At 40.5% G+C, this 25,104-nt stretch overlaps 1 protein-coding gene across 9 annotated transcripts in view; it reads left to right on the plus strand.

Moving 5' to 3' along the window:
- The window catches only part of PHACTR2 (phosphatase and actin regulator 2), a 170,808-nt gene that overhangs the window by 126,650 nt on the left and 19,054 nt on the right, over positions 1–25,104 (plus strand). For 7 of the 9 annotated variants that reach the window (XM_014533898.1, XM_014533899.1, XM_005859081.2 and 4 more), the window contains 6 exons: positions 1,293–1,824; positions 8,324–8,526; positions 9,748–9,904; positions 12,686–12,741; positions 17,738–17,799; positions 20,669–20,806. In XM_014533898.1, coding sequence (XP_014389384.1) covers positions 1,293–1,824; positions 8,324–8,526; positions 9,748–9,904; positions 12,686–12,741; positions 17,738–17,799; positions 20,669–20,806 — 1,148 coding nt within the window. Of the gene's footprint in view, positions 1–1,292; positions 1,825–8,323; positions 8,527–9,747; positions 9,905–12,685; positions 12,742–17,734; positions 17,800–20,668; positions 20,807–25,104 lie in introns of all 9 variants that reach the window. The other 2 variants (XM_005859084.2, XM_005859082.2) reach the window with 1 other exon arrangement.

Raw genomic sequence — 25,104 nt, forward strand, 5'->3', positions numbered from 1 at the left:
CCTTTGGCGGTCAAACGACCCTTTCACAGGGGTCGCCTAAGACCATCCTGCATATCAGATATTTACATTACGATTCATAACAGTAGCAAAATTACAGTTACGAAGTAGCAACGAAAATAATTGTATGGTTGAGTCACAACATGAGGAACTGTATTTAAAGGGCCAGAAGGTTGAGAACCACTGCCCTAGAGGAACATAAGCAGTTGTCAGAAGATCCAATGATACTCTTTTTCTTCAAATTATTCAACTAGTACCCACTTAGACTTTTTTTGTAGAAAAGAAATGTTTCTGCCTTTGATATTTTGCAGGCGGCTTGACTTTTACAGGTGGCCATGTGCTTTTACTCTGTCCATCACCATTGCCCATGGTGGTACGGTCCAGCACGGCAGGCTTCTCACTGGGGCCGTGCGGAGAGCTGGGTTAGAGTTCATTCTCTTAGCAGTAAGATGAGAACATTTGCTTTTGGCCCAGAAAGGAGCTGGTGGTATATACCCAGACCTCTTCTGAACGTGGGCCACGCCATTCCCAGGAAGACACCATAGAACCTGCATCACTTGTGATGAGCTCAGCCTTGTGCTATCCCAGTGATTCCCAAAGTGGGTGCTACCGCCCCCTGGTGGGCGCTGCAGCGATCCAGGGCGGGGCGGTGATAGCCACAGGTGCATTTGTTTTAACTTTTTTTGTATTACCTTTCTATTCTGAGTTCAATAAATAGTTTCATAATTTCAAACTTCAATGTTTCTAATTTACACCTTTCTTTACTATATTTTACGAAAAAGGTAGAAACATTAATACATATATCTTTCTGTTTAATTGCTATTAAAATTTTAAAAAAATTAATTTCCAGGGGGCGCTGAGTAATATTTTTTCTGGAAAGGAGGCGGTAGGCCAAATAAGTTTGGGAACCACTGTGCTATCCCCAGACAGCTGCCGGTGTCTGTCCTCTGCACATGATAGTATCCGTACTTTGGAGCATGGAGGGGCTTTTTCAGGTCACCCAAAAGACAAGGAGCTGAGGACTCCCTTTGGCTGGCCCCGGTAAAGACTAAAGGAGGGAGAAACAAACAAAGGACCCTTATCTCTTTGGGTTTTGCCTCAAGCATCACTCCCTCTTTGATTGGAGGCACGGAGGGGGCAGAAAACCAAACCATTATAATTTTCTTTTAGTCACTTGTTTTTCAATACATTTTAAAATTTTTAAGGGGATGTTGTCATTGACAATTGCAGCTTGGTTAGCTTGTTTGGAAAGTGCTGTCTTCTCTGACTTCTAATGCAAAATCTCTCTATTTTAGCTGGTTCCTCTCATTCCAAAAAGACTACGGGCTCCAAAGCATCAGCGTCACCATCTACTTCTTCTTCGTCTTTTCTCAAAACTTCAAAGGAGACAGTTTCTAGCAAAACTGGGACGGTGGGAACCACAAAGGGCAAGAAAAAAACTGGCAAGCGGCCCACGCCTCGGCCATCCTCAGATGCAACCACTGCTGGTACGTCCGACCTTAAAGGAAAGCCATCGGAGGCCAAGGTGGAGAGTCTCAAAACTGAGCCAGCGGGCCCTGAGACCGAGGAGCTGAGCACAGGCAAACCCAAGTCTGCGGTCCCTCCACCGCCTGTGACCCCTCCTCCTCCTCCCCCCGACCCTCATCTTGTTCTGGAGGAACAGTGCGTTTTTGCTGCAGACACTCCTATTGTCCTGGTCAGCAATGGAGACGACGTGCCCGTCCCTACCTTAGACGTGAGTCAGCTTCTCTGGACTGAAGAGCCGACAAACACAACCACTGTCCACTCAGGCACTGGCTTCAGTGTTAGCAGAGAAAATGCAAAATGGTGAGTCGGGTCCCCAACCCCATATTCCCTCTGCGTTCCCCGAAGCTGAGTACTAAAGATCACTAAACCATTCTACTGGAAACAAGGGAACCTACTTTGTTTTCTTTTGTAATTTAATCTAGTGATTGTTAGACCAACACATGTCATCCAGGCACTGGTTTTGCATAGCCCTGTCCCAGGAAGGCCCTGGGCTGGGGACAGTGACATGGGCCTTTCATGTACATTTAGAGCTGCCTCATCACTCCTCAGCAGTCCTTTCTTTTCCCTAAGCTGTTCCCTTCTCTTTCCTTGCAGTGGTTAAGTCTTTACCACTTGTCTAAGTTGCTCATCCACTCCTGCCTACCTTCATTTCAACAAGTTGTTTAGCCGTCTCCTTCTCTAGGAAAATAAAAGCCATCAGGAAAGACCTCCGTCAAATTCCAACTCCTTTTCCTCCAACGTCAGAGCGGCTCTGCTTCTTGCTTCTTTAACTCCCCACCCAACTAAATGTTATCTCCTCCTTGGAGCCTTTCAGGGCTCATCCAGACAGATTTGGTTATTGCATCTACTCTACTCTGGCAATGCTTTTTCCTAACTGGGACAGAATTAACCAACACATGTCTTATTTACCTCAGTATCCCAGCAACCAGTGCAGAAGCTGGTATGCCACAGGCATGCCATCATCTAGTTGCCCAAGCCAGAAACCTGGAATTCATCCTAGGGTCCTCCTCCTCCGCTGTTCACTGCATTATTCACAGAGTCCTGTACATGTTCTACTTAAAGGTAAATGAGCCATGTTAGCTGTCCTGACACACAGGCTGCCAGATTATAGTGGACACCAATTCTGTCTAGGGAAGGCTTAGACCTCGTAAATCCAGCCTCTTTTCTATTGTTTTAAGAATAAAACCAAGTTCACTCTTCAGATCACTTAATTTAATATTTTCTTTTTCAAAAAAAATCTTAATCATGTTTTAAAACATTGATTTGAATCAATAGACTAAAATATTAACTTGATTCAATTACTGATAATAATAACCTTCATTGATTGAATACCTATTACTGTCAGGAACCGTCAGTTATTTAATTCACATAAGCTTCCCTGAAATATTTCTGTTTAATAGGTGAGAAAACTGACACTGAGAGAAGTAAAATAGTTTTCCAAGATTACCCAGGTAGTCAGTGGCAGAGCTGGGTATAGACCCAGGATTGCACAGCACATTCCATGCCCTAAGTAATTTTATAAGTTTCCAAAGTAGTTGCTTCCACTTCTGCTTTTTTTTATGTGTTCATTCTTGATTTTTATTTGTTTGTTTTTTAATATATTTTATTGATTTTTACAGAGAGGAAGGGAGAGGGATAGAGAGTTAGAAACATCAATGAGATGCCCTGTCTGGTTTGGCTCAGTGGATAGAGCGTCGGCCTGCAGACTGAAGGGTCCTGGGTTCGATTCCAGTTAAGGGCACGTGCCCGGGTTGCGGACTCAGTCCCCAGTAGGGGGCGTAAAAATCAATGATTCTCTCTCATCATTGATGTTTCTAACTCTCTATCCCTCTCCCTTCCTCTCTGAAATCAATAAAAATATATATATTTAAAAAGGAAAAAAAAAAAAAAGAAACATCGATGAGAGAGAAACATCGATCAGCTGCCTCCTGCACACCCCCTACTGGGGATGTGCCCACAATCAAGGTACATGCCCTTGACTGGAATCGAACCTGGGACCCTTGAGTCTGCAGGCTGACGCTCTATCCACTGAGCCAAACCGGCCAGGGCTTTTTTGTTTGTTTGTTTGTTTTGTTCTTTTTTGTTTTATCATCTTGAGCACCATCATTCAAAGAAAAGCCAAGGAATGATAAATAAAGGTTAAATTGCAAATTACTTTCTTTGTTTGACATGCTAATAAATGCTATGGGAACAGAAGATGTTGAGATGAGTGGTTATGGTATCCCTAGTACTTCCAGCACTTAGCAAATGTCTTTATTTATAGTGAGTGTTTTCCAGCATCAATTCCAACCTTTAGACCTACACAGTCCTTTCAGCATGTGTTTTCGCTTGCCTTCTGTGTGCTGGGCAGTGTACCAAGCACCGAAGATACAAAAGTGAGCAAGACATTATAATTAACTCTACTTCTTACCAAAATGATATCCAACATGGCCAGGAAGTTTAAGATAGGCCTGTACTTAGGGAAATAGATTGAGTATATGCGTTTATTTTTCAATACAAGGTGCAGCCTATAAAGTGATTCCGGCATAAGTGGTCTTCAGACTGAGAGGGCCCGTACCCAAAGGTGATCTGACTGTCCAGCTCACTTCCACAAACATTTAGGGAGGACACTGTGCTGTGCGAAGCGCCATGCTGCATGCTGGGGGCGATGTCAGTCTTCAGCCAAGAACTCGCAGGACTGTCAGACGAGAGCGCTGAGCATCTGCTCTCCATTTCCACTGGGACTGTGATCAGACAAAGTGAGCTTAGGACATAATGAGCCATCGGGGTTTGCATAATCGGTTTTCCTGTCACTCAGGGCAACTACCCTGCTTTCCTAGAAGAGAGCAGAGAGATTTTCTTCTTCCTATATTCTTCAAAATAACGTTAAATTACAGCTCATCCCGCAGGGATGGTTTGCGTTTGCTCTCGAGTTAATGAGCCTGAAATAAGTAGTCTCCCAAATTTCCTTCCAAATTCTTTCTTCTGTTTTTAAGCGGATATTGGAATTTGAATTTCTGGCTCTTAGTCACTTGCTTTACTTAGAACTCTCCCCCAGTTATGTTTAGTCAACGAATGTGTGAAATCCTGTCGTCTTATGAAGGGGCTTCTGTTTGGAATACAAATATCAGAACTTTAAAGAAGACAAGTGGCCATGTGTAAAAATACCTACCTCTGTTCACACATTGCAGGGTGGTAACTATTTGGTAGATTTCCCTTCATTGGCAGCTTCGTCAGTACCGTGTATGTCTGGTATAACTGAAGGCAGAAACTAATAAGCCCATCTGGAGCCCATATTCAAAAGGGCCTTGAATCTGCTTAGTCCATTTCCACAAACATTCACGGAGTGCACTGTATTGTCTAATGTGCCCAGGAGCCTCTGAGAAATATAAAAGCCAAATCATGAGTTGACTGATGTAAAATTGGAGTATAATATTTAACATTAAATATAAACCATAATATAACTTATAACCCATTATAACTTATAATACTAAGCATAAATAAAATATCATATAGCATAACATTTAATAGGTAGACCAGGAGACTGAAGTCTGGGTTCTAGACTGGACTTGCTTCCGTGGTTGGGCAATTCACTCATGGCCCTCCTGGGTTCCATGAACTATAAATTATCTGCCCTCCTTATGCTATAGAACAGTTGTAAGTTATAAATGTATGCAGAAGTCTTTGAAAACTATAAAACATTGTAAAATACAAGGGAGGTTAAAATAATAATCGATAACATAAATTAATGAATGAACAAATGCCAGGGCTCCATCCTGAAGTATCTTTTGTTTTGCTCTTCAGAATGCGTTATTAATTGGCAAATCTTTTAAATGGGTTGTGGTCACCCACAGTCGCAAACAAGAATGGCCTCCAGTGGCAATCAACTAGAAATCCAGACTACGGAAAAGCTTACCCATAAAATAGATCTTCTCTCATTTAAAATGAGATTTCACACTGTGGAAACAGTATGGTGGTTCCTCAAAAGATTAAACATAGACTTGCCATGTGGTCCTGTAATTCTTCTTCTGTAAATATTGCCAAGAGAATTGAAAGCAAGTACTCAAACGATACTTGTACACCGAGGTTCACAGCAGCATTATTCACAATAACCAAAAGGTAAAGACAACCCAAATGTTTGTCAGCTGATGAATGGATAAACAAAATGTGGCATATACATACAATGGAATATGATTCAACCTTAAAAAAGGAAGGAAATTTTGACATATGCTACCAAATGGATAAACCTTAAAGACATACTAACGGAAGTAGGTCAGACACAAAAGGACACATGTATAATTTCAGTTATATGAAGCACCTAGAATAGTAAATTTCATAAAGACAGGAAGTAGAATGGTAGCTGCCAGGGGCTGAGGGGGACAATAGGAAGTTATTATTTAATGGGTACAGAGTTTTCGTTTGGGAAGATGAAAAAGTTCTGGAGGTAGATGGTGGTGATGGTTTTACACAATGTGAATATACTTAATGCAACTGAACTGTGCACTTAAAAATGGGTAAAATGTTAAATTTTATGCCATGTACAGTTTTTTCTTTATTGATTAAGGTATTTATCCCCCCATTACTCCCCCATTTCCCCCACTCATGCCCTCACCCCCCTGTTGTCTGTGTCCATTGGTTAGGCTTATATGTATTCATACAAGTCCTTTGGTTGATCTCTCCCTTTACCCCCACCTTCCCCTACCTTCCCTCTGAGGTTTGACGGTCTGATTTTTGCTTCTCTGTGTCTGGATCTGTTTTTGTTCATCAGTTTATGTTGTTCTTTATATTCCATAAATGAGTGAGATCATGTGATATTTATCTTTCTCTGACTGGCTTATTTCACTTAGCATAATGCTTTCCAAGTCCATCCATGCTGTTGCAAATGGTAAGAATTCCTTTTTTACCGCAGCATAGTATTCCATTGTGTAGGTGCACCACAGTTTTTTAATCCACTCATATGCTGATGAGCACTTAGGCTGTTTCCAAATCTTAGCTATGGTGAATTGTGCCACTATGAACATAGGGGTGCATATATCCTTCCTGATTGGTGTTTCTAGTTTCTTGGGATATATTCTTAGCAGTGGGATCACTGGGTCAAATGGGAGTTCCATTTTTAGTTTTTTGAGGAAACTCTATACTGTTCTCCACAGTCTGCATTCCCACCAGCAGTGCACGAGGGTTCCTTTTTCTCCGCATCCTCGCCAGCACTTGTCATTTGTTGATTTGTTGATGATAGCCAGTCTGACAGATGTGAGATGGTACCGCATTGTCGCCATGTACATTTTATACAATAAAAATGAAATTTTCTATTTCCCCCTTTGAAAACAAGTATTCTGGCTGTTGGATTTTTCTAATATGTGAATAATAGAGATTTTGGAAAGCACCTAGGCTTGTAACCCAAAAAAATTTTCAACACCTCTGACTCTGACAAAGTTTACTTGTTTTTATTATACAAAGAACTGGTTTTGGCTTTTTTTAGTTAGTGAGAATAGCAAGCCCATGTTTTCCACTACACGGCCTTTCAGAAGTGTGACATCTAAATTTGGATTCTTCTGTTTATATCAGATAGCAATTTGAGAATCTTCTGTATCTTAAAATGAAGATTATATTGTTTTCTATATTATTTTATGTAAAGTATATATTTTTTATTTTAGTCTATGAAAATTTAAAAGCATTTCGTATTTATAGTAACTATTTTATTTTTTAATTATATTGACATTCAGTATTATATTAGTTTCAGGTGTATAGCTAGTGGTTAGACAATCATACTTGACAAAGTGGTCCCCCGTATTTCAAGTAACCATGCATAGTTATTACAATGTTATTGACTATATTCCCTGTGCTGTACTCTACATCCCTGTGAGTATTTGTAACTACCAGTTTGTACTTCTTAATCCCTTACCTTTTTCAGCCCCCCTACCCCCCTCCTTTCTGGCAACCCTCAGTTTGTTCTGTGTCTATGCATCTGTTTCTGTTTTATTTGTTCATTTGTGTTTGTTTGTTGTTTGTTAGATTCCACATATAAGTGAGATCATATGGTATCTGTTGCCTTATTTCACTTAGCATAATACCCTCTCAATCATGTCAAACTCAAAGGCTAACACCAGCCGAATAACTGAGGCATGCGGCCTGCGGGCCATGAGTTTGACATGCTTGCTCTAGGTCCATGCCTGTTATTGCAAATAGTAAGAATTCATTCTTGTTTATGGCTGAGTAATATTCCATTGTACATATGCACTTTAAACCAGATACTCTTTCCAAGCTCAATAATAGAAAAAGCTTACATCCTTAGACATAAATTTATTCTAAAAAGTCCACTTAACTTCCACACATTCCATCTTATGTTGTTAATATAGTCTTAAGACAGGCAGGTTTACAAATGAAGAAGCTAAGCACAGAGAGAAAAAGTACTAAGTCAGGTATTCTGGAGCTCCTAGCCTATTGTTCTTTCCACTGAACCCCCATGTACTAACTATATCAGACACCAGCTAGTCTATCCTTCTATTGTTCTTTCCACTGAACCCCCATTGCTGTGGAAAAATTATTTTGCAAAATATAGTTTTACCATATTCATGTACTAACTATATCAGACACCAGCTAGTCTATCCTTTTCATTTTACAGATGAAGAATCTAAAACTGGGAGGATTAAGTCATGCATACTGGTCTTCCATTTCAGTGACTTCGCTGGCCTGTGTCTGCTTTTTCCTGCGCCAGCCTGAAGGGTGCTCACACAACAAGCACTCCTTCTCATGGTGTTGGGGTGTCCCCGAGGGTTGCTCTGAGCTTTACACCACCCCTGTGTTTCTGTGCCTTTGACAGTTTCACAACCAAAGACGAGCTGGGAAAGGCAGCACCTCAGCTACTGGCTCCTGGGCTGATGGGAGAATCTTCCGAATCCTTCAGTGCCCAGGAGGATGAAGGCCAAAGGGAGTACCGGGCCACTGACTCGGACTCTGATGGGCCAATCTTGTACACTGACGATGACGATGAAGAGGATGAAGATGAGGACGGCAGTGGAGACAGTAAGACTTTTTCTCAGGAGGTAGGGAGGGAGGAAGGTGGTGGGCAGAAGCCACGGCGTTTTATAAAGAACAGAAGCCTCACCAAAAACCAAACATCTGAAGTTCTCTTTCCCCTCATATTCCTTTCTCAAATTAGAACTGTGTATATCCTGAGGTTTAGCTTCTGCTGACAGGCCTTTCCAAAAGATGGTTCCATGCGGGGTGGGCAGTGGGGCGTAGTTAGGCACATTCGTATTTGTCCCAAGATTAAAGCTTCCTGAGGGTGGAGGCGGTTCTCAGGATGATCAAAGTCAGCCCTTCCCTGGGACCTTTGTTGAATAAAGAGCATCAGTGCAGGATTCCCTGGATTACTCATGGGAAATGTTTGAGAATTTCACTTATTTTTTTATGCTGCAGTTTAAGGAGAAAGGAGGGAGAAATGAGTCAAAAATGACACATTCCTCTTAAGAATTAAAAACAATCACTCATCCATGGTAAGACGGTATGCCTTCTAGGAAAGAATGCTAGTAAAGTAGCGAAAGCCAACCATTTATGTGTAAATGAGGGAACTGGAAAGTGCTATTTTAAAAATTTTTCTAAGCAGGATGACTTAGGAGGGATTCCTGAGTTAAATTTATAGATTTTGAGAAGTTATTAGCATATTTATGATTAAACATCAGTTTGTCAAATTTCTTTCCATTTGTTCCGAACAACAACAAACATTATCATCCATCTGGTATTAACTATCATCTGTGGAGATGTCAGGGATCTCTGGGGTACTTTAGGATTAAAACTTTAGTATAAACGTGGACTTTTGCCAGAGTGGTTTCTGCATGGAGAAAGAGGGAAGACAGGGATTTCCTGAACAGTATACTAAAGGGGCTAAGTATTTAGACTTGAGAAAGAGAAGGCATTATGCAATCAGTAGTTTCCATGATTCGCCATTTCAGCAAAATAAACTTCAAATACCACTTTCCAAATGATGAGGTGATACTTCCCAAGTTTTTCATGGTGCCCCAACATTCTTCTGAACATTTTTAAAAATAGTTCTCCAGTTTTTCAAAATGAACCTCATCCAACTAAAAAAGCCCTCCTCCCCACCCCAAGGCTAATTAAAATTCCCCTCCTGCATGTGGACATAGAATTTGGTCTGGACTCAGTTTGAAGTCCATGCCCCCTGTAACCCGAGTGGCACCGGTTAAAAGGCTCCTTTTCTGCATTTCTGCCTTTTCTAATCCTCAGGTGCTTTGGCAAGTAAAATTCGACGAAGGGATACTCTTGCTATCAAACTGGGCAACAGACCGTCCAAAAAAGAATTAGAGGACAAGAACATCTTGCAGCGGACATCTGAAGAAGAGAGGCAGGAAATTCGACAGCAAATTGGAACCAAGCTAGTCAGGTAATGGCTGAAATTTTAGTACAGCACCAACGAACACATACTTTCCCCCTCCTGTGGTTTCCAACCTGAGGTCATTGTGAATGGCTTGTGTAAGGGCACACCTGGCCTACCTGGTCTTTTAAAGTTGGTGCTGGATGGTGAAGCATTCAAAGAGCCTGTGCTTCGGTCCAGACGGTCAGTGGCTTTGAGGTTGCCAAAGCCTGACCCAAACGTTGACAGACTTTTTCTATAAAGGACCAGTTCGTAAATAGTGTAGGCTTTGCTGGCCAGAAGGTCTCTGTTGCAGCTGCTCAGCAAGAGCAGCCATAAACAATACATAAACACACGAGTGTTCCACTGCAGTTTTATTCATCGAAACAGGAATCAGCCTTGTCCACGGACTCACCAGCGTTCCTGGGATTTCCAGGCGGCTCTGTCCTGTGGGCTATGAGACTGTGGAAACAGTAGTTAGCTGCAAAGGTCAGCTCCATCCAGGTCAGGTAACCACGGCCCCGATGTCAGAAGTTCCCTCCTTTAACTTCAAATAAAAGATCATCTGACTTCTCTTCCTGCATCCAGCTCTTGGTGATTTTTATTTTTGCCACTAGTGACGTTGGAAGTCCATTGAACTGGCAGTTTTAATAGAAATGAATGCTGAAGCTCTCATTTTTAGTAGCAGCTTAAGTGTCGGTTATTTTTCTGACTTCTCCCACCCCGCATACACCACAAGGTGCATTAGCCGGGGGAAGGGAACGGCCTGTGAGACAGAGCAGGATCTGTCAGTGCTGCGTAGGGGCAAAGAACCAGGAGCCTTTAGTTCTCACTGTCAGGAGAACCCGGACACCAACCATCAAGGCACTGTATTAATCATTTATAAGACACTAGAGGCCCGGTGCACAAAAATTTGTGCACTGGCGGGGGAGGGGGTGGGGGGTGTCCCTCAGCCCCACTTGTGCCCTCTCACAGTCTGGGACCCCTTGGGAGATAACCACCTGCTGGCTTAGGCCCGCTTCCCAGATGGCAGATGGCAGGCCCGATCCCTTGGTGCCTGCCCTGCCTCCCCGGGTCGCACACACTGCAGGGCCAATCCGGGGGTTGGGGCGCCGCCCCGGGCGGGTCGCAAAAGGGACGCCTAGGCAGGCTGTCCCGCCCCGCCACCCTGGGTCGGGTCGCACACGGGATGCCTGGGCAGGCCAGCTAATTGCTGCTGCCCCACCTGGCTGCCCCGCCCGGCCGCCCTGAGTCGGGTCGCACATGGACGCCCCCCGCCCCAGGTCGCAGATAGCAGGGCAGGCAGGATGGCGCTGTCCCACCCGACCTCCCCAGGTGGCAAATAGCAGGCCCAGATGGCGGCAGGGCCGGCGGGATGGCACTATCCCGCCCTGCCTACAGTATGCAAATTAGCCACCATCTTTGTTGGTGGTTAATTTGCATATCACGCTGATTAGCCAATGGGAGGCATAGCGAAGGTACAGTCAATTACCATGTTTGTCTATTATTAGATAGGATCAGTAGTTGGAGAAGAAGAAAAGGGAGGAAACTCCGTAAACAAAGGAAGGATGATGTGTTTGGGGGATGACGGAGTAGGGATATGTCGCACAGGATACATGAGTACACGGATGGCACAGCTTCGGGCTGGCATAGATAGTCAGTGGTTTTTTTGTGGGCTCACAATTAAGTTAATTTCAAGGGAGCTCTGATGGAGATTAAACTTCAACAAATGTTTTAATGAGCTATTTAAAATATTATTGATTTCAATAATTTCTGTCACAGCTATAAAAACTTAGAATTGGTAGTATCTATATTAAAATTTACCTTTCATGGATATTAATTTGCACACACTCAGCCTACATCCAGAGGAAGTTTTTGTCTGTGATTAACAACAAATCAACAGCGTAAACAAGACCAAGAACAAAGTTCGAAAGGGTTCACAGGACATTCCGCTCTTGTGTACAATGAGTTAGCTACTAATCACAAGTAAGCCTGGCTTATCTTGAAGGCAAACGGGAAGGGGCTAGGTATCTCAAGAGAACTATATACATTTGAAATTCATTGAGGTTACAAAAGCAGTATTTCCCTTAAAACACTATGAAGTGTAGATTGATCATCTCCCAAGTTGAAATGAACTCTCAAGCGGCAGCCTTTTTTAGATCCGAATGACTGTGTATGAATTAGGGAAAAGGCTAAGCTGCTTTAACAGAGACCGACATATGCAGTGGTCCAAACATTTCCACATGTTTATTTCTTTTTCACGTAACAGTCCAGAGGTAAGCGGGCTGTCCAGCACGGCTGGGAGCATTGCTCCTTGCAGTCAGCCAGGTACGCAGGTTCCTTCTGTCTTGTTGCTCTTCCTTCCCCATGGGTATTCCATCTACATGATCCCAGCTGACTCACTGACCATGTTTAAGTGGAAGAAGGAAAGGCAGAGAAGGGTAAAAAGTAGAAACTACAAACACCATTTCTGCTCACATCCCATTGCAAGAACTTGGTCACATAGCCACACCGTGCTGCTCGGGTGACAGAAAGCTGTAGCTGGGGGAGATGGGGGGAAGATGGGGTTATAGTCAAAGCTCAAGGAGTTCTGTTTCTGAAAGGAAGAGAGAGAACAAGTAATGGGGGTTAGCTAGCAGTCTCGGCCAGAATCTCTAGTCTCCAAACTAACAGAAAGGACACTTTTATGGGTTTAAAAGTTAATTTCTGTTTCTCAAAACAGGAAAAACATATCGTGTTTGTTGTTTTATTTTGTTTCCCACTAAGGGGGCCTTGTTTGTAACCTGCAGTATATCTTTTTTGTCATCGTAGGAGACTTAGCCAGAGGCCCACAACTGAAGAATTAGAGCAAAGAAACATCCTAAAACGTGAGTATCCTGCACTGCACAGTGATTCCTTGTCTAACCATTAACAAGCTCCCTCTAGAGATGATTCATTTATCAATAGGAAACCATAGTATATTTATTCATAAAAGGCTGAAATGGCCCATTCATATCACATTTATGTGTCATCGTGTATATAACTTAAAAAATAATTTCTTGACATTTGTATTTCATTTTATGGCTTTGAGCCTGATATCCCCCAGACCAGAGTCACGGTTGTGACAGTTGTTTTTAAGATGAAATATATTCCATGTATTCTTTCACCCAACTATTCAATAAAAGAAAATGCTCTAGTCTGCTTGCAAACATGTACATTTCGAAGAAAAGGCCAGAAAATCCACAAGGAAATGAATCAAGCATTCCTATATTATTCTTCATAATACAATTTGTTGCCAGGGTTAACCAATGACTCGATTTAAAACAGACTCATGGTCAAAGCAATTTTTCAATCTATTTCATTTCAATTCATTTCATTTTCCTTTGTTATGATAACTCTGTTTCCCTCTTGAGTTATTTATAATTTCTCAGCACTTACCGAGTTTTCCATTTTCCAATTTTTTTCCTCCTCTATTTTTTTTGACTTGACTTTTCACTCACCGATCCAGTCATATTTAAATTATTAGAGCTCATATGCTAAAGCTATAAGACGAATGGAAGCAGTTGGTCGTGCTACAGTGTATTAATGTGGTTACTAACTACAGTGAGTTAAGTAATGGATATTTTTAAATTCAGCCACTGCCATTTTATATGTCATTAACCCAGTTTCAAAAGAGCTTTTTGTTGTATGAAATATCAAAAAGCAGGGATGGGCCAAACTCCAGATAGTACCACAGTAGTAACGAGCCATTGGCATGCGCTGAATGTTTTTACCTAGGCTTTTAGGGTCAAGTTGGCCTATCTGGATCATCCCCATTCTCCAACCTGAATCATTTTCTTTTCTGAGGGAAAGAAGGGTTTTAATAGCACGAGGACTGAAAAGGGAGAGGAATTGCCAGTCTATGGGATTTTTTCCCTTGGAATTTTTTTTCCCTTTTTTTTTTCTGGCTCTTTGTGAGCATAACTGGGATAGAACTCAAGAAAGGACTTAAGCAACCATCAATGTATACAAGAGCCAGTTTGGAGAGGGAAAAAGTCATGGCTAGAAAAGAAAAAAAAAAATGGTAGGTCTTAGCTTTCTGAAATAGGATGGCAACAACATCTAATTTTGACAACAAAACCAAACCAAAAAGGCCCACGGCTTTTGATAACAGGTTCCCGGAAAATATTTGAATTAACTTTTAGGTAAGCTCAAATGCAGATCATGAGCTCCTAACACACAGATTATTTCTTATTGGATGCCTGATGCAATACCTAGAAAAAAAGGAAGAGCGAATTCTGGGTAATTTGTTCCTGCTCCTGTGAGATAAATAGTGCCAGACCACATTGGTGTTTGGTTGTTTGAGGAACTGTGGGATAGATCTGGAAATTTATCGCACATCGATCTTAAGTGCTGTGTTGGCTTTTATCCCCCATTTTCCTGGAGGTTCGGGAAAGAGTGAAATGCCAAAGTCAACTTCAGGCTTGACTTCAGCCCTTATTTACTTCCTTTTCGGTTTGTTTAAGCATGCTTTTTCTGGAAACAAAAGACACATTTGCAGTCTGGAGGGGCAGATAACTGGCCGGTGGTCTCCTGACATAATATTGTACGGCCAAGGGAAGCAGAAAAGAGAACTGGCGGACATCATCCAGAGCATACATATGACACGTTATTCTGCCCCTGCTGGCTTCTCGTTCTTCCACATAGATGGCTCTTGTTTGTTTATATCTTTCGTCTCCAGCGTTGGGTCAAGAGCAGTATGATTTTCTATTTGGAGAAAAGTCTATGTGTGACATGGTGTGGTGTTTAAGGACATTTATTAACTAGGTCGCTTTTTTCTTGACAAATTAGAGAATGAATTCACAGAATAAAACATTCAGCATTTCTCAAATCCAAGTCCATCACTAAACCTGAACCAGATGAAATACTGATAGCCCTATTTGGAACACAGGACAAATTTTATTTCTCAGTTTCATTCCCAGTATTGCAATCTGTTTTATTTCTTTCCCATTTTAGTGCATCTAGCATTTAAAAATACATATAAAGCTATATTTAGTTGTACATTTTAGAACCAGTTCCTTAAAACTGTTAAAATAGAAAGCACGTTTTGGTGCTTAAAAGGTCAACTTTTGCTTAGCAGGAAAAGTGATATATATGGCACACCTTTTTCAGGGCAGGGATAAAAGATAAAAGTCCACAAACTATTTTAGCTGTGACTGTTATTCCAGCTGTGTCTTCTATAGGGAAAAAAATGTACTAGGCCATTGAGTTCTGCATGTAACATTTTCTATGAAATTTTTTAATCCTACAGAAAAAGTTGAGAAAATTTTACAGTAAATACCTATATGTCTACCATCTATATTCTACCATTAATATCTACTTTATCACATCTTGCTTTATCACATATCTGCCCATCTATTGATCCATCTCTTTTGTGGGGCGGGGGATACATTTCAAGTATGTTTATAAATGTATTTCCATTTGCTAAAAACACCCATACAGAAACATGTAAAACAATAAAAAGAGAAAGAAACCCACAAAAATGTTTGGCTTTTTAAAATCCCATTTTATCTGAATTGATGACTCAAGAATATAATACTCCAGTCCTGGTATTTCCGTGTTTCTCTTTGTTCTTTTAGCTCTTCCACAAAATGCTCTGGGCAGCACTCCCTAACTAGGCAGCTTTCCTGTAGTGCACCCCCACCCCCACCCCCCAAACCTCCTGTATTGCTTGTGTGTTTATGGCAAATACTTCCTGTGGCTATTCTGAAATATCCGCCCCTCTCTGCTCTGATGAGAGTTACTGAGGGCAAGATTTGTCAATGAGCCACATCACTTCCTTCATGAATGTTCCTCCAGTCTGTTTCAAATGACCTGAAAGGTTTATATCCTACTTTATAATTACCCTCTAATAAATCTAAAAGAAAAGGAGGAAACATTAAAAAAAAATTCAGTCAATTTTTTAAAACAAAGTTTAAGATTTAATCTTGACTCTTTGTAAGAGATTTTTACAGTGACTATTTTAATAAGATTCACCTCTAAAACCCTCTTCCTCTAACTTCATTAGAAGCATTAATTTCAAATATGGGGACTGTAAGAAAGCCAGCTCCTGATGTTAAAAAAGAATTCCCAAATGGAAAAATCATGTTTATTTAACTCCCCTAACTGCAATTGACCCTTCTTCTTCTCCTTCTTCTCCTTCTTCTCCTTCTTCTTCTTCTTCTTCTTCTTCTTCTTCTTCTTCTTCTTCTTCTTCTTCTTCTTCTTCTTCTTCTTCTTCAACTTAACTGACTGCCACGTAGATATACAATATGCCTATTTAATAAAGCAAAATTATCTAATATTCCCTTCAAAGATACGACATTTTGTGTATTTCATGAAAATTGGAGCATGAGTTTTGAGTTGTATTAGATACCCAATTTTTTGTCTTTGAAAAATACCTTTAAAAACATAGCATAATCACTGTATAGGAAGAACTGAAATGTTTAAGGGTTATATTTTTCTTTTTACTAATAATATCATCGGAGGCCTAATCTTGTAAAACCCTAGTTTGAATAGCATGAACTGTAAGTTTGGTGTTTGGATTATACAATCCATATGCCTTATACACCTCACAAAAGGTAATTATTTGACCCTAAGGATGTATTTTAAGAATACCTACAGTAGCTTCATGGGAAGAAATCTGAATTATAACCAAATTTGTTTGACACTCGATAAAAATATACTACCAGTAGCTAGTTGTTTCCTATTCTGCAGGGTGATTTCAGTTTAATGTTCACTCTATCTGAAAGGCAGACTAATCATTCTTTCTTCTCAACTAAAATTAGTGTTTCAGAAGCCTATAGAAACTTTTCCCTATTAATAAGGAAAACTAATAGAATTTAGCATGTTCAACTAACAAATTCAGATGTTGCAAATATTGAATGCTAAATTTTATTAATGACAAAAATAATCTTAGTAGTAAGTCTATTTGAATTTTAAAATCTAATTTTTTTATAAGTATTAATACCCAGTAAGCAAAATCTGTGCTCATTTATTGAACAAATGATGAGCTACAGGAAGCTATGGAGAGAAATTCATCAAATAAACAACCATTAAAACCTGAAGGGATGTTTATTTCTTTAAAGTTCTGGACATTTTTCTCTTAATCCCATCTGTTGGACAGCATTCATTTAGGTTGGCCATTAAATTGTACTACTTGGTAAAGTACTAGAGGAAGAGGAGACGTTGGAAAGTCACAGTCATGAGAAAATAAATCATCTCCACCAACAGTACACCATAACCCCATTCAGAACATTCTGGTTCAAAAGCAGAGTCCAAAGAAATGCTTACATTCTGCTTCTATGGAAACCAAAACAGACAGATCAACTATTTTGGTTGGATTTGAATGGAAATCAGCAACTCAGACATGCATCAGATGGTTCTAATTTGTTATTTTGATATGTCTCGGATTTTCACATGGAGGCCAGATCCAGCAGTAAATTTTTCCCTGAATTCTGATCATCTATGCTTGTAAGCCCATGAGATGATCAGCAATGAAAGGCTTTCACCAGAATATGGGAACTCTTGTGGGGTTTTTTTGTTTTCAGAATATAGCAGGAAGTCTGGAAGCAGAAAAGGTTTACAATTAGTAAATAGGCCAGTCATATAAGGAAAAAAATACTATGTGTATGTATGTATGTATGTATGTATGTATGTACTAGGGAGGATATATAAAGCAATATAATTATATATATAACTTAATGGTTGATCTTTCTGCAAAGTATTTTGACAACTTTTTAAAGATGTTGGAATGTTTCATCAATATCTGTTAAAATCAAATAATTGTGGCCTGATCTACTTTTCTGATTATAAAATCACTTATAATAACTAAGTCTTCATGTCTTCCCTTCCATTAATAAGCAGAAAAGAATGAAGAGGAAGAACAAGAAGCAAAAATGGAACTTAAACGCAGACTCAGCAGAAAGGTGATGAAACTACAACTGTTAATGATTGTGTGTGTTCTGAGATATAGTTCCTTTTTTAAATGCAAATCAACTCTTCACATGTAAATCTTGATATTTAGGGATAATTATTCCTGTTAGTCTACTAACTGATCATAGGCATTAAAATCAATGTAATGAATACAGTATAAATTATCTTTATATTTATAATTGCATATGTTAATTTTGATGTTAATCAAAACTTTTAAAGTGCATTAGGTGATTATGAAAATAACATGTAATCGGTGTAAGAATTTTTTTAAATGCAAAAGGGAATAAAAGAAAAAAGTCATAGAAACTTCTTCCATTTAAAGATAACCTTTATTAACATTTCAATGTTTAGTTTTTAAAAATGCTTACACTTTCCATGTAGTCTTGGAAATATTAAATAAATATTTTTTTGCTACTGAAGATTTGCCACTATTCTGTATCTGAGCTGGGTGACTAATTTTTTAAGTGAACTTGATCATCCAGGCTGCCTACTATAGTGCTACCCAAATTGACAAACAGCTTACCTCAGGCAATTGTTTCCACCATTTATGAAAATATAAATGTGATGCCAGAGCTATCACTTTTTCCTGTATTAAAATAATAACAGGCTTTGGAAAAATTAAGTACTATAAGCACTTGTATTTCATTGTACATCTTTGTCTGGTAATTTGTCCAGGTATACCTTCACACCTGGACAAGGCAGGATGAGTAAAGCATGACACCTGCAGTGAAGTGTGTGGTCTGCCCACATTTATCTGGGCTGGCTGGGGAGTCCGAGACAGGTAGAAGAAACAGTCCATTCCCATGGAAAAGTAGAGACTGTACTTTGAGAGGTTTTGGTTTTGATTTTTAGAGGAGACAATCCTTTATTCATCTCTCTCTTTTTTTCCCCTCAAAGACACTAATAGTTAAACAATGATCAAGCTGAGAAAGACTCTGTAAACTGAATTTTAGAACTGTCTCTTCTGGCATTCAGTGGCTACGTTCCAGCTTTAGATAAGAAGTAGCCCTTCCTCATAGCTCCACACTCACCCCTGACATGCATATAATCTTCTCGGTCCAGGTGGGCTCTTCCAGGAGGCAGCAGAGCCTGCCCTTAACTCCTGTCCCCACTTGCCTCCTCTATGCAGAGCTCCCTGCCATAGGTGCAGGACAGTTCATACCACTAATAACGACCCTGTCACTGGCACAGTCCTGAAGGGCAAGACTGGATGGAGCCTGGCAGGTGTTGCTCAGTGGTTGAACGTCAACCTATGAACCAGGAGGTCACGGTTAGATTCTTAATCAGGGCACATGCCTGGGTTGGGAGCTTGATCCCCAGTAGGGGGCATGCAGGAGAGTCAGTGATTCTCTCTCATTATTAATGTTTCTATCTCTCCCCCCCTCTCCCTTACTCACTCTGAAATCAATAAAAACATATTTTTTAAGACTGGATGGAGAATTTCTGACCTGTGTGGCCCTTGGTCACTTGCCTTTTGGGCGGTCCCCAGAGGCAAGGGTTTCTCTACCTCCTTAACCCCACCAGTCCTGGAAAGGTAGTAAGAATCTAACAATAGAGATCAGACAGTAACTGAACTGCTTAGATTATTCCTTCCTTTGTCCAGTGCCCACCAGGACTTCATGAACCTAGCAGTTTTCATGTCCCAGCTCAAGTGGGCTCAGGGTGTAGGCCCAGGCCTTCTAAGAGTCTTTGAATGTCTTGAAGGTTAGAGCACTGACTGAGCCCAACCTCTGGTTTTACTCAAAAGAAAACCACGGCCCCAAAATGGGGATGTTTTTAACCACAAAAACATTTTTTTGTGATTGTGCTTACTTTTTCCAAACATTGAGCCTATGTAAATAAGGAACGCTTCCACAGAGGACTACTTAGACTGTGGAAAGTTTGGCTAATACAGGGTATATATATATATATATATATATATATATATGGAGAGAAAAGATGCTGAATATGGATCCTTTGAGTAAAACAGAAGCCTGGGTCTACCTGTGTCACAATACTAGGACATCTCCCACTGAGAAAGGCCACAGAAGCAGGAACCTCAATAGCAGAGAGTAGTGATGCCTGTCGACTAGGGGGCCATGTTTCTTTAGTCTCAGAACCATCTCTGCTTTATTCTCGAGCTTGAGAAAGAGCCGAGAGAGGAAAGCAAATACCACAGGGCTGGGTAGATTAAATATAACTATAAATTCCAATTTGACAAAGACCATAGGAGGAATCCACGTTATTAGACGTGTCTTGAAGGTTGCAGCTGATTCTAAGTAGTTAGGGCCCCACTGAAGTGCAGTTCTCCAGAAGGCCCCCCTCCTACGTGTCAGCTTTTGTGGTCAAGCATGGGCCTGGGTCCTTAGCCTTTCGGGGAAGAAGTCCATGGACACACCCTTCCCCGGACCATTTCTTTGTCATAACTTGGTGCATCTCTGAATGTACAGGTTTAATTAAAAATAGGAACCAGGCTTTTTATTGTCATTTCTAAAAGTTGCAGGGCTTTCTCCTTCATACACAATTCAGTCCACATCCTGTGTCTGGATTTTTATTGTGCCTGTGGCTTCATGTTCCCTGTGTCAGGGATGACAGGCACCTTTGTCACAATACCAGGCAAGGTGGAGAAAACAGCGTAATGCACACAGTTGCCAAAGATTGTGACCTATCTAAAAAGGATGATTTTTATAGCCTCAAAATTAGGGCACACTGCTTTCTAGTTCTTATTAGAAACTCCCAAGATGCTGCTGCCTTTTCTTCCTTCTTCTTCTTTTTTTAATGTGAAAGTGACCTTATTTGACCATAACTTCTAAGTTCTCTATAGAAAACCACGAGGCTGTAAATGGTTTACTGAACTTGTCCTTTATCCTTGTCCTCCTGCAGCTCAGCCTGAGACCTACGGTGGCAGAGCTACAAGCTCGAAGGATCCTGCGGTTTAACGAGTATGTAGAAGTCACCGATTCTCCCGACTACGATCGCAGGGCAGACAAGCCCTGGGCCAGGTTGACACCTGCAGACAAGGCAAGAACTCAAGTGTCTTTAGCTATGATTTCACTGATTTATGATTTTATTGCTTTTCTAAAAGCGCCAACACTCATTTATCCCCACTCAGCCATCTAAGGAGGCTTGATATTACCAAGTATCCCAATAATTTTTTGCCTTTCATTATTTAAGCCACTTATGTGATATATTTAGTACTATTAATGAAGTTCTTTCAACTAAGTCTCAGAAAAAAACTATAATTCTCATGGTACCAAAAATACTGCATATTTGGCCCTGGCTAGGTGGCTCAGTGAATTGGAGCATTGTCCCTTGCACCAAACGCTTGCAGGTTCAGTTCCCAGTCAGGGCACATATCTGGGTTGTGGGTTCGATCCCTGGTCAGGGTATCAGTGGAAGGCAACCAATCAATATTTCTCTCTTACATCTATGTGTTTTTCTCTCTCTTCCTCTCACTTTAAAAATCAATATAAACGTATCATTGGGTGAGGAATAATAATAATAATAATAATAATAATAATAATAATAATATGTATTTGGTCTCAGTGCTATCTCCTAGCGGCTTGTTTTGTTTCAATTTTAGAAATTCCTACTTTTGGCTCAGTTACTTCGCATTGGTCCTACCCAGCACTATTCGGACTCCAGTCCCACTACATCAACCTACTTCTTTCTGTTCCATATTTTCAACAAAATTAAGTCTCATTTACACTTACATGAAGAGTTATTAAGCCTAAACTTGGAATAGAAAAGAGAGTTAAGAATATTATACATGTGAATCACTAACATAACCTATGGGAGGGAAAAACTTTTTTCCCTCTCATAAAATAGTCTCAGGAAATCTCTTTAGATAGTAAGAGGAAATAACTCTTGGAATAAAACTATGGTCATTCTTGCCCTAACCGGTTTGGCTCAGTGGATAGAGCATCGGCCTGCGGACTCAAGGGTCCCAGGTTCGATTCCGGTCAAGGGCATGTGCCTTCGTTGCGGGCACATCCCCAGTAGGGAGTGTGCAGGAGGCAGCTGATCGATGTTTCTCTCTCATCGATGTTTCTAACTCTCTATCCCTCTCCCTTCCTCTCTAACAAATCAATAAAATGTATTTTTTTAAAAAAACTATGGTCATTCTTTAGTAAATTTTTTTAAATGGATATTGCATTTCTTTAAATGGCTGTCGTCGCAACTTGCTGACATAGTTTTTCAAGCAACCAGTTCCTATAAGTCCACATCACATTCATGCCTGTAACTAACTCATCATTTCTCCATGTAATTAAAAATTATCTGGATGAGTTAGGCTCTGAAGCTTTCTTTATTGGGAAGAGTGGAAGACTTGAAGTAAGAAGGCAGTTGCATCAGCCCCATCTTAGTACTCAATGCCCGTTTGATATCTACAAAGTCACTTGATCTCCATTTCATCATCTGTGAGATGCAAGTCTTGAAATAGTGTTCAACTGCTTTGTAACAAACCATCCCAAGACTTGGTGACTTGAAACAACCATCTTATTTTGTCCACAGTTTTGTGAGTTAGGAATTCAGGAAGGGCCCAACTGGGTGGTTTGTTTCTGATCCATGTGGCATCAGGTAGGGTGGTGCCTGGGCTTCCAGAATCCACTCCTGAGCTGGCTTCTTCACTAGCACGTCTTTGCCTTGTTGGTCCTCGGCCTCTCTCTGTATCCACATGGCATCGCATCCTCCAGCACCTCTGCTTGAACTTGGGTTTCTCACACTGTGGTTTTCCGAGGGTGGGCACACTTTTACATGGCAGCTGGCTTGCAAGAAGAAGGAAGCAAAAGATGCTAGGCCACCCTGGACTAGCACAGCCTCACCTCTGCTGTGTTCTGTTGTTCAAAGCAGTTACAGGTCTCACCCAGGTCCACGGCTGAAGAGAGAGACTCCACCTCTTGAAGAGGGAATTGCAGATGAGCATGTAAGACGTGCCTATAAATACTGAATTGGCTGTCTATGTATGTGGTCACAAGTGAATTGTAAGACTTACTAATATAAAGAACGTATAGCACACAATTTACAATTAAAAATAAACTATACAGTACTCTGTAGATTCTACATCCCAATTGATTCTCACAGCATGCTTTCATTGACTTTTGCCAGACTCTAAGATCCGTAAGCCAACCTACTATTGAGAATAAGGACTTCGCCTTATTTGTTTTCAAGGCTCCTTGAGTGGCATTTTCTTCTTGCACAATCACAAACTAAGATGTAATTCATTTTTTGAAATGTATCACAATCATGACATTCTTGAATACTTTCAGTGTACAAAGCACTTTTAAATATGCTCTTAATTAATTCTAATAATATTATGAGGAATTCTCATTCCCATTTTCCAGATGAGAAAACAGGTTTTGGAGCAAAGTAACTCGCTAAGGGTCACTGCTATTGAAGGCATAGGTAAGACTAGATCCCATGACTTCTGACTCCGAGTGGACTACTTTCCACTTCCTCCACTGAAATGGTAACATTTAGAGGGGAAATTTTAAATGATTTTATGCCACTGTCCATATTCAAATACCTTCTTTAAAGGAAGACTTTTTGATAGATGTTAATTAGATGATTAGTATGGAGCAGCTTGACTGTTTCAGTTCCTGGTTCTAGGTACCAAGTTTTACAGTGATTAAAACAAAAGTATCCTCACTGTTCATCTCACTTGTGCAGCAAGATTCATTGTCTTATCTCAGTGGATGCAGACCCACAAATATCTTTCTTCTTACTTCATCTTTTCCAAAATTCAGTAGCAAGAATTGCTTTTTAAAGAAAAAAAAAATCTCTGCAATCCCTTCCCAGCCACAGGCTCCCCATAGAGTCTATAAGGGTTGAGGAATGTGTTTGAGAAGCAAGCTGTGACAATAGGATTTAAATATAACAGTGAAAGGGGCGTTGGGAGAAAAACTTGGATATTGCAGAGTGACAGTAATAGGGGAAAGCCAGAGAGAGGCTTCAGGGCTTCCTTTTGTCCTTTTCCTCTTCTAATATTCTTCATTTTCCCACCACAAAGTAGATTTCCTTATCTGTCAGTGAAGTCATTCTCTGTGGCTTGTAATGTCATTCTTTGTTTTGGCTGAAGAGTCCATTTTTTCAAAGAGATTATGGAGCTGTTTTTATTAGTGTTTTTAAATTTACATGAGGAAACTATTCTTTTCTTTTTTTTTTAATTTCAGAGAGGAAGGGAGAGGGAGAGAGAGACATCAATGATGAGAGAGAGAATCATTAATTGGCTGCCTCCTGCACTCCCCCTACTGGGGATCGAGCCCGCAACCTGGGCATGTGCCCTTGACTGGAATCCAACCCGGGACCCTTCAGTCCACAGGTCAACGCTCTATCCACTGAGCCAGACCAGCTAGAGCAGGAAACTATTCTTTGTAGAAAAGTTAGGATATAAATATAAGCACACAGTGGAAACCAAAAACCATCTGCAATCCAGCCTCGATTGTTAATTGATAACTGATGTTCACATGTTGATGAGCATCTCAAGTTTTTCAGCCTGAGGGACATAAGCATCTCTTTAAACCCCAGCATGTACATGGCATGGATTATGTGTTCGTTGAATAGTAATAGTGACAGCATTCCGTTTGATATTTTATTTGAGTGGCTTTTAAGTGCTGTGCTGAAACTTTCCATTCTAATTATCTTAACTTTCAATATGAAAGAATAAATAGCAACTGCCTTCCCAGTAGCTTTGTGGCAACTGCCTAGAGCAGTGATGGCAAACCTTTTGAGCTTGGCGTGTCAGCATTTTGAAAAACCCTAACTTAACTCTGGTGCCATGTCACATATAGAAATTTTTTGATATTTGCAACCATAGTAAAACAAAGATGTATATTTTTGATATTTATTTTATATATTTAAATGCCATTTAACCAAGAAAAATCAACCAAAAAAATGAGTTCGCGTGTCACCTCTGACACGCGTGTCATAGGTTCGCCATCACTGGCCTAGAGCCATGTCACTGTGTGTGGTATTAAATGCAGAACTTACATAGGGAAATGATATTGTTTCTCAGAAGATCTCATGACCTGCACTACCCTTGTGGTCCTGGGGGTGACTCATAGATCAGACCCCAGGATGCATTTAGGAAGGGCCCCCTTCCTCCACCTTGTCAATGACACTGGAGAGAAATCCATCCCGGTTTTCGTTTGGGAGTAGCATGACACTGCATCTAGCATACCGTTTCCTAGGAAAAATTAGGAATCCCTTTCTCCAAGACATTTCTTTCTTGCTTGCTTTTTTTTTTTCTTTGTTAATCCTCATCCAAGGACATTTTTCCATTGATCTTTTAGAAAGAGTGGAAGAGAGAAACATTTTTTTTT

This window comes from Myotis brandtii, unplaced genomic scaffold (genome assembly GCF_000412655.1).
Source record: "Myotis brandtii unplaced genomic scaffold, ASM41265v1 scaffold123, whole genome shotgun sequence".
Classification (NCBI taxonomy): domain Eukaryota; kingdom Metazoa; phylum Chordata; class Mammalia; order Chiroptera; family Vespertilionidae; genus Myotis; species Myotis brandtii.